A 13,289-nucleotide genomic window follows, 5' to 3' on the forward strand; every position below is an offset into this window, starting at 1 on the left:
GCTCTCTTTTCTCCTCCTCCTCCTTCCTTCTCTTCAACATCACTGTAGCATTCTTCATCTCCCATCCTCTGCTCCACTCGAGACGCTGACCCTTTTTTCTGGCTGCCCTGGAACAAGACTTTCCCTCTTTCTTTTTTTCTACTGCAGCACAATTGACAATAGTTCTCCAGCCAGAAACAGACATGATCTCCAACGACTCACTAAGACTGGAAATGACAATCAGCAAACTTCTCTTTTACTTATTGGTGATGTCTTTTGGACTGTGAGCCAGTACCAACTGACTTTTATCTGGACATTTGTAACGTCTGACCGTATCACTTTGAGCCTGCTTTTATAAACACTTTGAGGTATATTTATATGTTGTCTGTCTTGGATACGTTGATCACTGTGATGACATTTTCGGATCTTAAACACATAACGTAAGCACTAGAAGACAACAGTCCTGTTTTTAAACAATGTACCAGTTTCTTAGTCACAGAATATTATGTCCTGTGTTTGGAGACCTTACGGCAGCTTCATTGTAAACTTCTTATTCTCTTTGTCCTGCACCAGTATTTAGCCAGACAGTATGTAGCATATGCAAAGATTTCTTGTTGCATGACTTTTTGACAATCAACTTTGACCAAAGAATAAAAGCCATTCTGTATACAGCACATATTATTGTTTGCTCTTTACAGAGACCCTGAAACTTAAGTAGCCCAAGTTTCAGACTGGCATGACCTGTTAATTCTTTAAATCGATAGATTATTGAAAAACGAATTCAAGAATGATTTAATTTTTTTCAATAGAAGCAAGTAGAAGCATCACTCATGTGGGGTTGGTCCTGCAAAGGCCCATTTATCCCCCTTCACGTACTAAAATGTAGAGGTGTCCCAGTCCAATATTAATATCGGATATCGGTCCGATATCAGCAAAAAAAACAAATATCGGTATTGTATCGGAATGCATCCAAAATCTCCGATATAAGCAGTCCATTCCAGACTCCGCTCCTGCTGTTTTTATTTGATTTATTTAGGTTATTTTCTGGGTCTTCAAATTTATTCTTTATTTTATTCAATTGCTAGTATTTTTTATGTTTAATGTTAAAATTTCTGTTACCCACTGGTTAATGCTAAATGGGTCAGTTTTTCCTCATACCTGCTGTTGCTGAATACTGTTCTTTGTTTGAATAATATCACTTAATCAAGCCTTTTCTAACATGACAGACATACTACAAAATAAGTAATCAAAGTATGCATGTTTAATGCTGATATCGGATCGGATCAACATCGGTATCGGCCAATACTCAATGCTGCAGTATCGGTATCCTATCGGAAGTGAAAATGTAATATCGGGACATCCCTACCAAAATGTACCCGGCTTTTTCAAATGATGTCACCGTCACTGCTCTCATACTCCCGTGCGTCATTGCTGTTTACCAATACATCCACCAGGGGGGGCAGCCTAGATTCAAAAGTTTATGACAACAACAAACTCCAAAAAAAAAAAACATGGTGACTGTGGAAGAGGTATTGCTAATGTACTGTTTGCATAAAAGACAAAAACAGAGGCAGCGTTGGAGGTGGCAGTTGGTTGAGGCAGTTGACGACATCGCTTAAGTTGTGCCATTGTTATTTCTTCTTCGTGTCTCTCTAAAGCTACGTGTTGGGTAGTAACAGCAACACCGCCCCCCCATGGTTTCTGGTGGCACTGCTCCATTTCGCCTGTATCCGCTAGCTTAATGGAAACGTGCAGAAATATGGACGAAATGAACGCAGAGCACAGACAGAAGGTTTCATATGTAACGTTGAGTATAAATGGGCCTTAACTGGTATCTCTCCAGCCCACCTAGGTATGGGTACCAAACTAGATATTTTAATGGTACATACTGAATTACGTCTGTAGTATTGAGTACCAATTCATGTGAAATCAAATGGTACCATGTTTCGTTACCTAAACACATCCTCGTGACTGTGAGGGAGTGGAAGAGTAGGCGATTTTCCATGCTGAACACAGCATTGCAAGTTTATATATAAATAAATAAATGTGTCAAATGAAAACACTTTGAGATTTTATCATTTAACAAATCAATATTTATTATCACATAAATACATAAAAGTACTGAAATTTCTACCCTTGAGTTCCGATATCGATTAGTGGGCACTGGGCATCAGTACCTTTCAAATGTGAAAGGTATTCATCCTTGATCCTACTTGACTAAAATGTGTGAGAATCATTTGGAAAAGGGTAGTAAAAGGTTTAAGAGTTTGCTAAACTGTGGCATAAAGTCTTGATCATCTAACATTTACTGCTGCATACATAAAGGGAATATCTTTCATACTGTAATCTAAATAGTTTAGAAAAGAAAGAGTGACTCTATGTAACATGTCTGCAGGAAATGCTCTGCCCACTCATAATCACAGTGACTGTGTCTCTATTTCTAGAGTGTGTGCATTAGTCGCCTTTGCAGTGGTTCAGAGTCAAAGACGACACATATGGAAACCAGCGGCGGCAGCAGCGCGGGCTTTTCAGGCAAACCAAGTCCTGCTGTGAGCCTCAAGAGTGAGCCTGATAATGTGAAAGTGCTCCATGGTGCTCCACTTGAGGAGGAGTCCACTGATCAGGACGAGGTCATAGTGTTTGAGACCTCATTGCTGCCTATCGTAGAGGTGGAGAGGGCGCAGCTGACTCCCACCCCTGACCCCGGCTGTAAAGCTGTAGATGACACCCTGCTGGGAGAAGAATCAGATCCAGAAGTGTTGGAGGGCTCTGGGGGGATAGTTGGATCCTCCCAAGCTTCTTATTTCAGGAGCGATGGTCCGCAGGTCAAACGCTGCTTCCAGGTAGCCTCTTGACCCCCTCAGGGTGACGCTGACTTTGCCTTTGCTTGCTTTCTGTATAATCTGGTCAGCCACACTGGCTTACGCCTTTGCAGCACCATTACAAAAAAAAAAAAAAAAAAAGCTAAGGTAACAGGATAAAGTGTAATCTGAATCATGCTCATCATGCTCAAATGCTAATCCTGGTTGCTGCAGAGGTGTTGCACAGTGGTGTGCTAAGATCTTGACTCAGGTGATGGGTGGAACTTGATCATTCTTCTCTGTCACAAAATAACAACAACTCATCGTCTTTCTTATGGCTTTTAGTTTCCATTTCCTTGTTTTAATTGGTGTACATGGTGTTGGGAAGTAGAGCAATAAGTTAGATTTGTTGTTTCATGAGAAAAAAAAAATCTAAAATAAATTTGGTGAGAGGAAAGGACAAATCAATCTGCATAGGCTGTGATGGACTGCATGGTGTGAATTTGGTTGCAGTGAGGTGCAAAGTGTCTGGTTTAAGAACCACTCATGGGGCTATGCTCCCATCCACAGCCCCCTCTGGTGCAGACCCAGACAGTCACCATCACTGCTGTCTCCAACTCCTTATCCAGTGGCATCTCCACCACAGAAGTCCCTGTCGTCCCCACCAAGACCTTCATCTATGAGTCATCAAAGGTAGGAGCCTCTAGCGCCTGCTCAGCCCAGACCTGTCTGATGTCTCTCTGACTCTATAGGTGAATGGTTGGCACGGAGATGTTAGCACTACAGGGCAAACAGATCTGGGGTGATCAGGCCTTGAGAGGCTCCAGAATGAGCAAGAAGCAGCACTGCAACACCCTGACTAATGCTCGGGGTTTCAAGTTCTAAAACTTATTACTCAATCTTTTTTTTCTCGTCTTTTTCTCAGGAGGTAGATGATGGGACGGACGACAAAGACAGCACAACCATGTCTAGCTCCAAGACCGTTTCCTCAGAGACCACAAGCGGCACCTCAGTCACCACCACAACCACTCACATCTCAAAGGTCAGCCGTTTAACCTCGCTGGGTGTTGATGCGGCTGCTTTGGTGTTATTTGCCTCTCACAGGGTTCCCGCGGATCCTTGAAAAGTCTTAAAAGGCATTGAATTCATAATTCTAAAAATAAGGCCTTAATTGGCATTAAAATGTCTTAAATCCAAATTTCAAAAGTATTAAAAATTTAACCACATTAATAAGATTTATGTTAGTTTGAACTAAAAAAATATTTAGCAAAATGTATATATTTTTCAAAAAGAATTCACTGATTTATTGTCATGGCAACATCCTGTGATCACAAAAGCAGAACTAACAAAGCAGTGATGTGGCTGCGCCAGGATGGTTTTAACTACAGTGCCTAGAGAGGGGAAAAAATGTGAAAAATTGGCAAAAAAAATAAAAATCCAAAAGTGGCTTAGGAAAATTGATTATGGCAGCAAAATTGGAAATTAAATTTGAAATTAAATGTCAAAAAAACATGTAAAAATTCCAAAAAATGTTTCTGAAAGTGGTAAAAAAAAAGGGGGGGCAAACTAGGAATAAAGTCATAAGAACAGGCTTAAAAAGATAAAATTGGTCCAGAAGTGGGACAAAGTGTATGAATAAAGATCAAAAAAGGAATGAAATTGCAAAAATTGTACAAAAGTGGGAAAAGGATAATAAATAGGTACAAAATAGGTATGAAATTGCAAAAAAAAAAAAAAAAATGGGAAAAGTGTGCTGAAAAATCCAAAAGTAGCTTAGGAAAATAGTCTTTGGCAGCAAAATTGGGAATTAAATTCTATATTAAATTTAAAAAAACACGTAAAAATTACAAAAATGTTTCTGACAGTGGCCAAAAAACGATGAATGGGGGGCAAAATAGGCATAAAGCTGTACAAATGGGGTTCAAAAGAAGACAAAAAGTGATGTTTTATTTAAAATAAACATTGGGTTAAAATGGCCTCTCACTCAGGTAAATCATGTGGTGTTTTTATTTTGTTTTGTTTGTTTCAATTGTGGTTCGTTGTCGACTTGGTCTTAAATTTGATTTCAAGCGGCCTCAAAAAAGTCTTAAATAGTCTTAAATTTAACTTGGCTAGAGCTGTAGGAACCCTGTCTCAGTAACATTGTCTTCCTTTTACCAGGTTGTGAAAAGTGGATCTATGGAGAGCCGTGTGGAAAAGAGAATAGTCATAACTGCTGACTCTGACACGGACCAAGAGAAGGTACATGGCATAGTTTAAAGACACGACTGTATAGAAATAACCATATGTCAACAAACACCACAACTTGATAGAGTAACATGAATCATCAGAGAGGTATTCACTTCTTCGTCTAAGTGTTCCTAACACAAGACTGTAAGATGTTTCAGAAACACAAGTATAAGGAATGGGCTTAGACATCTACAGCCTTGAAAGTTACCTGTTTTCCCAAATGCAAGACATCTGATAGAAGCAGATGAAGACTAAGATGAGTCCCAACCCTAACCTGATGTAACTTCTGTGTTGCAGGAGAAAGCTGGCGGAGCATCAGCATTGTAACTGAACCACCACCTTCATCGATCCTTTTAAACCTGCACCACCGACGTCCTTTCATCAGAGCGCACAGCCACCAGCTCTACACGCACACATATCCAAAAAGAAATATCTCTTAAATCCACACCTCAACGAATGGATAACAGAGTAGAACATCTTAGTAGATCCTCTGTGTTTTTTTTTTTTTCAGTTTGAGCTGTTCATCGTAGGCAGAGGAGGGCTGAACATTGCTTATCTCATCCAGGTGTTAAGAAAAGCTTAGCGAATACATTTTTATCTGTTAAGACAGCATTTTCAGTTGAGTTACATTTGCTTTGATTTCTTTTACTTCCTAGTGGTTTTTACATTGTTGATTTTATACAATCGCACTGTTTCCGTGTTAGTGTAGACACCATTAACAGCTTTTATTCCCTTGGTGCTGCTAGGGGAACGTTAAGACTACATTCAAGGGAACTCTTATTTTGTTGTTGTTTGCTTGTCTATTTAATTCAGGAGAGACATTTTTGGAAAAAAAATGAAATGACATACCTCACATCATTATGTGGACAAAGATATTCTGTGCTCAAATCTGAACAGTTGTTTGGCTTTGTTCACTGCTCAGGTACAAAAACAAACCAACATGAAATCTCTTCTTCCCTAACCAGCCAACAACCTGTAGCCTACACATTATTGTACAATTTGAATTAAGAATTATTCTATTTTGAAATATGTCTCTATTTTATAGAAATGTTTTTATAGGATTTGTACAAATTTGAGGTTTTTAAGTTATTCATATCCATCTGCATCATTAAATTGTAGGTTACCATTGTGCTGTTTATGGAATGATTATATGGTCTCAATTTAAGACCTGCTCACCTGTCTTGCCTGACACCCTGAATCATTCTTACTCGTTTCCTCTTGTAGTCCACCAAGCTTATCATACCTTCCACACTTTACAAAGCAGTGCTTCCCTCAGCTCTGTGTTTTGTTCAGTAGCATAGAAGTCATATTGCTTTGAATATATTTGGTTGATAAAATAATTTTAACAAGCTTCGGTCTGTTTATCTCAGGTTTTGATATTCTTTGTAAGACTACAGACCTCCATATGATTGTATGAGGAATGTTCATATATGTATATCAATCCCTTCTTAAATGTACATTTATCTTCAGCCAAGTGAGGTCAAAACATACAAAGCTTGTCTGTCACAGTAACCACACATGTACGAGGTGAAGGCAGCTGTCCCGGTATATGTGGCTTTCTCTCATAGGAGCACAAAGTTGTCTTTTTTTTACACGTACAGTAATTTATTTGTAAAGTAGGAACCGTCTCATGTGATTTGATGTACTGTGATGTTTCAACACAAGCTGGTTTCCAGGCTTCCACTAGAGATGTCACTGTGTTAAATATTGCATTCATTCTTGACCAAGTTTGTAAAGCCTTTTTACCACATGTCGAAGTAGAGTTCTCTCTCACCTGCTGTTTCCTGTACTTTTTCATAGAGAACAATCTTAACTATATCAGTCCCTTTTAGGTAGCATGTTTGTTAGCAAACTTTTATTAACCTGAAAAGAAGCCATTGGTATTGTAGCTGAAAACAACAGAAACCTCTCCTGAAAGGAAATGTAGGATTTCACATCAAGAAATTAGTTTTTAGACAACAGAAAATATTGTTGCTTTGTGACTTATCCCTGTCTTTTTATGAAAAAAAAAATAAAATATGCATCATTTTGCATTTTGTTGGCCTGTCTGTGTGCAAAAAAACCACATCTTTTAGGAAATAAATATTTAATACCAGTCCATTTTTTACAGAAGTTGCTAATACACATTCAACCAACACCAAAATCTAAAAAAGAAAGTACATCTGTCAGAACTGAAAATCTAAATGAGGTACTCATTCATTAGTAAAATTAGTTCTCTAATCAAGCACTTACACAGCCACGGGATTTCAAGGACTGAATAGTTTTATATCATAAGCAAGCATTCATCCAAATTTCACACGGCATGCTTTTGATCGCCACCTTTAATTTGGTAGCTCTTGTTTCTTGGAAATGGCACCTTATCACATTACAAAATATTTGTGGTAATTAATTAAAATATTTTAAACACACCGGTATATTGTGCATAATCCATCATTTGATCTTTAGCTCGATTTGGATTTGAAGCAATTAAATGTTAACTTTAAAAGCACTGAATGACAGTCACTGATAAGGCAAGTCCTGACACATTCAATCTCCTGCTCCTCATCCACACAGCACTTTGTAGACTCCATGATCACTTAAAGCCACGTCTGTCGCAGAGAAACAACTCTATGATACAGAAACATGACATGTACTGTAATCAAGTGAAGTCAAAACACAGTACCAGGACAGGGACCATTTGGAAAACGACCTATTTAATAAAGAGTTCTCACCTCTTCCCCTGTAACAGTTTTCTACTAAATGAGAGGGGAAGTGTATGTCAACAGAAGTGAAATAGGGGAACTGTACAAGCATTCACTGGAAATATATAATCCTGCTTCAAATATATAATCAACAACAAAGTCTTTGAATTCACTCTATCATCAAAGCAGAGTCTCAGCGAATTGTCTTGACTGGGCTTTTGAAAGTTGAGGCAGCCTGCAGTTGGAGTTGATAAGCCATCGGGTGGATTTTGAAACCATATAACCTAAAAAAAAAAAAAAAAACGGGAAATTAAATCACTTCCTGAACTGAAATAACTCCTTGTAATGCTAAGGAGTCAGAGTTAAGTTTTGAATGATATTTTTGCCGTTATATCTAATGCCAGAGATTCAAACAAAAATCAAACTAATGACTTAAATTTTAAGTTAAACTTACCTTGGCACAAACTGGTTGGCTGGTCGCTTTGGGCGGTACTCTGGATGCACCATGAACAGCATGTGGGGGAAACCTGTCCCAAAGTAAGCTCCATCTGTGTGATGGTGTCTGGAGGATTTGGGGGTGTAAACATCCATGCACTTTGGGCAATAAAGCTTCACCATTGCCTCTCCAGGGATGTCTGACAATCCTAAATGAGACAGTAAACCAGAGTCAGCTGAGTTAATATTCATATCTGCAGTCCAAGGGCAGCATCTGGTTTGCGTCAGAGAAAGTTTGCTTCATTGACTTCACTTACCAATTGGGAGCATTGGCTGATTCTCACAATAGACTCTGGGGCAATACCCAAAATCTCCTTGCTGATACTTTTCCAGCTAGAGGGGATATTACATTTGGACATGAGTGTTGAATCTTGTCATAGAACATGTCCAAACTGGATGTCATTAGGTAACAGCTTACCATCTGTGCGATGCCTCTGTTGGTTAGGATGTACCGTGCATGAATAAGCCCGTAGAGCATCTCTGCTGCCTGCTCTATCAAATCACTCTGATTGGGATTATCTTCAAGCTCCTCATCTGACAAACAAAAGCAATATCAAGGTTATAAAGACACGTGGTGTGTATTATTTTATATTTTGTAGGAACTGTCATTTTCTTGATAGTCTTTTACCTGGTTCCAGGTCAAGGATCATGTCCAGAGCCTGGCGATAATGAGGCACCTGCTCATTCAGGCCTGTCAGATTAAACTTGTCCTGTATGTAGTCTTCATCGACCTGCACATGTTGGACGACAGTGAAGAGTTATTAATAGCATCAATTAGGGTTGTTACAGCACATTTCTGCAACACACTGATCTGATGTGGAAGCATTACATAAGAACTTAACAGGATTACTTAGATTCTGCCAATGAAGACAACAAGGAGTTAAAATTAGAATTGGATTGGGGGAGTGCTTACCTTTCAGATATACCATTGTACCATTACACAGAAATGCCTATGTTTACAACACACTTCCTGGTACTTTATTTTAGCCTTTTTCTTTTCAAAGGTCCTCTTACATCATTATTAAAATTTGCCAAGCAGGAAGTGAATAAATAGGTGAAGATAGTTACCACTACAGATGGATCAGGTTGAATGAGCAGGATTTGTCAGTAGTTTGTGTATATAATGTTCTACATTAACTCTACCTCCCTGCATCAACGACAAAACTTATTCCTCTAAGGTGGATGCTTACATTGTCCCCAGAGCTTTCATAATGTACAAAACATTCCAAAACAGAAATATAAATCAGGATATCTATTACAAAGCAGAATATGGGTCCCAAATAATACAGAATTATTCAATTTTGCCATCAACACTGTTTTGTGCTGTGCCGTTCTGTTTCTTATTGTTTTAATAGTAAAACGGCTCATTTCTTTAAATACATATCTATTTTTGAGTCATAGTATATAAACCAGCAAAGAGATGAACCTTGTGAAACCATCTTTGTCATAAAGCCACAGTAATTAAAATGTGTAATGAGCTTTTGCACACAAACATTTAACAACTACAAACATGAAGCTGTGGCAGAAAACAATAACCAGGGAATAATACTGGGATAAGGCAATGAAAATAAAAATAAGCAATGTAAAAGCACATTACACATTAGAGGTAAATCAACCTTTGGTTTGCTCGTAAACAAGGTAAATGATGCATTTAAGTAAAAGGAAAAATGTATGCAATGTATTTTTTTTTTTTTGCTCTATCTGTGAACTTTGAATAGCCTCTTATTTCTAGAGGTGCTCGGTTGTAGTAAACAGATAAGGGGCTCAGTTTAAACCACAGTAAGACATGAGTAATCCGGCAGACTAACCTCGCAGAAGAACTCGTTCCCTCTCAGGCCACAGAACCAGGATATCCAGGAGACCTCCTCTGAGCTGCTCATCCTCCTGACCAACCAAAACACTCAGTTTACCATTTCAGTGTACAGCCTCACTGCCAGGCTAACCGCTAACACTTCACACAACCCAGGTGATAATTACACAAACACATTTTTAAATTCTCACCGACTGAAATGTTTTTGTAATGTTTCATTATCATATCACAGCATGTCTATCTTGTGTGTCTCGAATCTGCTCTTTGCGTTAGCTCATAGGCTAGTTTACTGCTAGCGTTCGTTAGCATTTGCACGTATTGCACAAGAAGTGCGGATATAAATGAGTTTTCATGTTTATTCAGCGTTACCCTTCGTGCAGGCATAACACTGTTCGCAGAGAGACAAGTCAACCCACCTTTCTCTGTATTAACTAAAACATAAACTTGTTAGCTCAGCTCGGCGATCCTCGCTGCTTGACGACAATGCTACTTCCGGTCGTGGGAACTTCAAAATAAAACGCGTTCCGTCCTATGTTTCCGTTTTATCTACTCTAATCTACAAAAAGTAAGATGTTCCCTGTATTTAATTAACTCCAATTAATCATTATTGACGTGGTTTTTTTTATCTTATCCAAATAAATGACAAGGTTTTCAAGTTATTTTGCTTTTTGGAGCAGCTCTACATAAACTGAAACACTTGGAGTATCTCTGTTGTCCCTCCAGGAAAAATAACACACGGCATTTCACTCTCATCCTCCACACTTATTTATCTCTATTTAGCGTTTGGACGTCGGTCTTGTTAGTGCGGTTTGATATATCGTGCAAATTTAAGGAACTTCTTTCAAAAACTTTATCCTTTTTTTATTCTCATTATTGTATGGTAGTTGTCTCATTCGACCCGAAATTGTTTTATTTTACGAAATGCAACCACCAATAATTTTTAATAAATTCAAAAACATTTTCCACGAAGTTTATTCCTAGAAAATAGAGTACATCTGATTTAATCTTCTCTCTGATTTTTTTTTCAAAGTCAACTCCTGTTATAGAATAAGTCAAATTTTTTCAAACATTTTATTAATAAAGAATCCAAATTTTACAACACAGCCTGTGTATTTTTCTATTGACATACATTTTTGAGAAAGTCATTGTGGTTATTATTTCTTGCAGGAATGAAGAAATTCTTCATGGCAGGTCTGAGAAGGTTTTGCGACAAGGTGGTCCTGTATCCTTGGGCTCCTGCTCCCTCCCCATGCCTTCAAACATCAAGATCCTTGAATGAAGACAACATGTCAGAGGTTAAACACCCTAAACCAATTTTCAGACATGTTAGGAACATGTTTAGAGTTAGTGATTAGCATGAATACACAATAACACTCAGTATCAATCTTGTACTTCTAAGTAACCCTCCCCCTTTCTCCTTTATCTCAGAGATAACAAGAATATACTTACAGCTTCAGAATTGCATTTCTTTTCCCCAGCATCATATTCAGGAAGTCAGTGTAGCTGAAAGAGTCGCTCGATGTCCCTCCAGCAACCTCTGACATCATCTTTTTCAGCTCTAGGTGAGTCTTGGCCAGCCCAAGTTTTTCCAGCATTCGTTTTAACCCCATTAAGTCTGTCAAATTGATCACCCAAAGAAACCAGGAGAGTTAGAAAGAGCTTGTGCCCAACAGCTCCAAGAGCAGCTTTCTGAGCATACTTTTAACACTTTTACCTATATCTCCTTTGTCATTCAGATCAAACTCCATATATTTATCTGCAACACAAGAAAATTTGATGTGGTATGAAATTCAATGGAAGAGCTCAAATGCTAAAACAATTCACTGAGAGGGAATTGCTCTTTGATACTCACTTTTAAACATTTCAAGCTTCGAGCTGAGGTCTTCTTCTTCTGCATACTGAGGATCTGACAGGAAAGCCTTAGGGGAGATATTCTTATCTTTATTATTCAGATATTTAAAAACATGATTAATGCAGATAGTCTGCTTCAAAAATTACCATACCTCATTGATAGAGTTTAGTCTTTCTTCCTGGTGAGACTTAAGTTGACCAAAAGCTTTACCCCCTGTTTAAAACAGCACATAGAAGTGTCAAAGAGCTAATAAATAACCACAAATAAAGTCATTTTGGAACTTAATGAATAGAATTTCACTTTTTACACAGCTTAAAGATGTCTTATCAAAAATAAGTAGCAGTAAAAGCAAAACTAACCTTGAGCACTATCCATTTCAGTTCTGTTTGCTCGTGAAACCAGCATGTGTGGAAAGCTGTGACACTGTTTCTTTAAAGTGAACCCAAAGAGGAAGTGAAGTGACACAGTTTCAGTAAGCATCAGCGAGGTTCCTCTGTTGTATTTAAGGTAAGCAGAGGTCAAATCGAGAATTGCACATCTTAACGCCAACATGCAGTCTGAATTTCCCCCAAAATAGAAGACAGAGAAATGCTGTTGCGTATTACTTAATAAGAGCAGTCTGTGGACAGGAGACATACTTTGTGGTGACCAGGATGAACTCACTCAAAAGTTTGATCAGTAACAAAGTTGACGTAAAAGCAGTTGGGCATTTTCAGTATTTAGAAATAAGCTGACATTTTACAAAGGAAGGAAGCGTGATGCAGAAACGAGAGCTGTGACTTTGATAAGAGAGAGATGGGCTGTACTAGGCAGAAATGATACCATTTTTAAAACAACAAAACAATTTACTTCTCATTGCAACTCATGCTGAATCAATTCAAGTGTTCACGCTCACAATCTCAATTGGAAACTGCAGATTCCAATTAGGCCTGATTTAATGTTTAGTCCTCAAGGAAAATTCAAACAATTATTTAAAATCAAAGGATCAAAACCTGTGATCCAGTTGACATTTAATACAAGTATGTTGGTAGGGATGTTCACTATGTAAAGACCTTTTTAATATCAAAAAGAGTGTGGTTTATTTGTGACTGGTTTATGAAAAACCAAAACTCAAACACCTGGTGAATCAAATATTGCACACGCCAGTCTAATACAGATAAACAGGCAATGTGTTTCCTCAATAGTGCTCCATTTTAGACTCTAGATTCAAAGCATGAATATTTTCTGGAGATTATCTTGTAGTTTAAGGCCTGAAAAAATAATATGGCAACTCTGTGGTTATAGTAAGAGAGAATGTTTGTATATTCATATAAAATCTCTCTGGACAATAACGTTGCTCCTGTGGCCTATTAAGAATTTGATGTAATGAGTTGTTTTCTCCACATGAGGGCAGTGTTGTTCACTTTATTTAGTTGACAGGTAAACCAGAGGAATTGTACAAG

The 13,289-nt window shown here is 38.1% G+C and overlaps 3 protein-coding genes across 6 annotated transcripts in view; 1 reads left to right on the forward strand and 2 right to left on the reverse strand.

Annotated features, from left to right (window-relative positions):
- LOC141800641 (band 4.1-like protein 2) overlaps nt 1-7,026 on the forward strand; it is a 33,515-nt gene extending 26,489 nt beyond the window's left edge. For 3 of the 4 annotated variants that reach the window (XM_074683306.1, XM_074683307.1, XM_074683308.1), the window contains exons 16-20: nt 2,424-2,822; nt 3,351-3,473; nt 3,706-3,822; nt 4,941-5,021; nt 5,307-7,019. In XM_074683306.1, coding sequence (XP_074539407.1) covers nt 2,424-2,822; nt 3,351-3,473; nt 3,706-3,822; nt 4,941-5,021; nt 5,307-5,336 — 750 coding nt within the window. In that variant the 3' untranslated portion in view covers nt 5,337-7,019. Of the gene's footprint in view, nt 1-2,423; nt 2,823-3,350; nt 3,474-3,705; nt 3,823-4,940; nt 5,022-5,306 lie in introns of all 4 variants that reach the window. The other variant, XM_074683305.1, reaches the window with a different exon arrangement.
- Nucleotides 7,027-7,086: 60 nt separating this feature from the next.
- LOC141800642 (casein kinase II subunit beta) lies at nt 7,087-10,498 on the reverse strand. Its single transcript, XM_074683310.1, has 7 exons — nt 10,412-10,498; nt 9,994-10,069; nt 8,814-8,916; nt 8,604-8,719; nt 8,443-8,518; nt 8,145-8,334; nt 7,087-7,974 (listed from the first exon to the last, which is right to left on the reverse strand). Exons 2-7 carry the CDS (start codon nt 10,063-10,065, stop codon nt 7,884-7,886), a joined length of 648 nt encoding a protein of 215 aa, XP_074539411.1. The 5' UTR covers nt 10,066-10,069; nt 10,412-10,498; the 3' UTR covers nt 7,087-7,883.
- Nucleotides 10,499-11,087: 589 nt separating this feature from the next.
- Nucleotides 11,088-12,317, reverse strand: LOC141801067 (allograft inflammatory factor 1-like). Its single transcript, XM_074683964.1, has 6 exons — nt 12,207-12,317; nt 11,999-12,060; nt 11,848-11,914; nt 11,710-11,751; nt 11,445-11,610; nt 11,088-11,265 (listed from the first exon to the last, which is right to left on the reverse strand). The coding sequence occupies exons 1-6, from the start codon at nt 12,250-12,252 to the stop codon at nt 11,178-11,180; spliced, it is 471 nt and encodes a 156-aa protein (XP_074540065.1). The 5' UTR covers nt 12,253-12,317; the 3' UTR covers nt 11,088-11,177.
- Nucleotides 12,318-13,289: the final 972 nt, after the last annotated feature.

Source organism: Halichoeres trimaculatus, unplaced genomic scaffold (assembly GCF_033239565.1).
Source record: "Halichoeres trimaculatus isolate MK-OKI-2021-1 unplaced genomic scaffold, fHalTri1.1 fHalTri1_scaffold_12, whole genome shotgun sequence".
Lineage (NCBI taxonomy): Eukaryota > Metazoa > Chordata > Actinopteri > Labriformes > Labridae > Halichoeres > Halichoeres trimaculatus.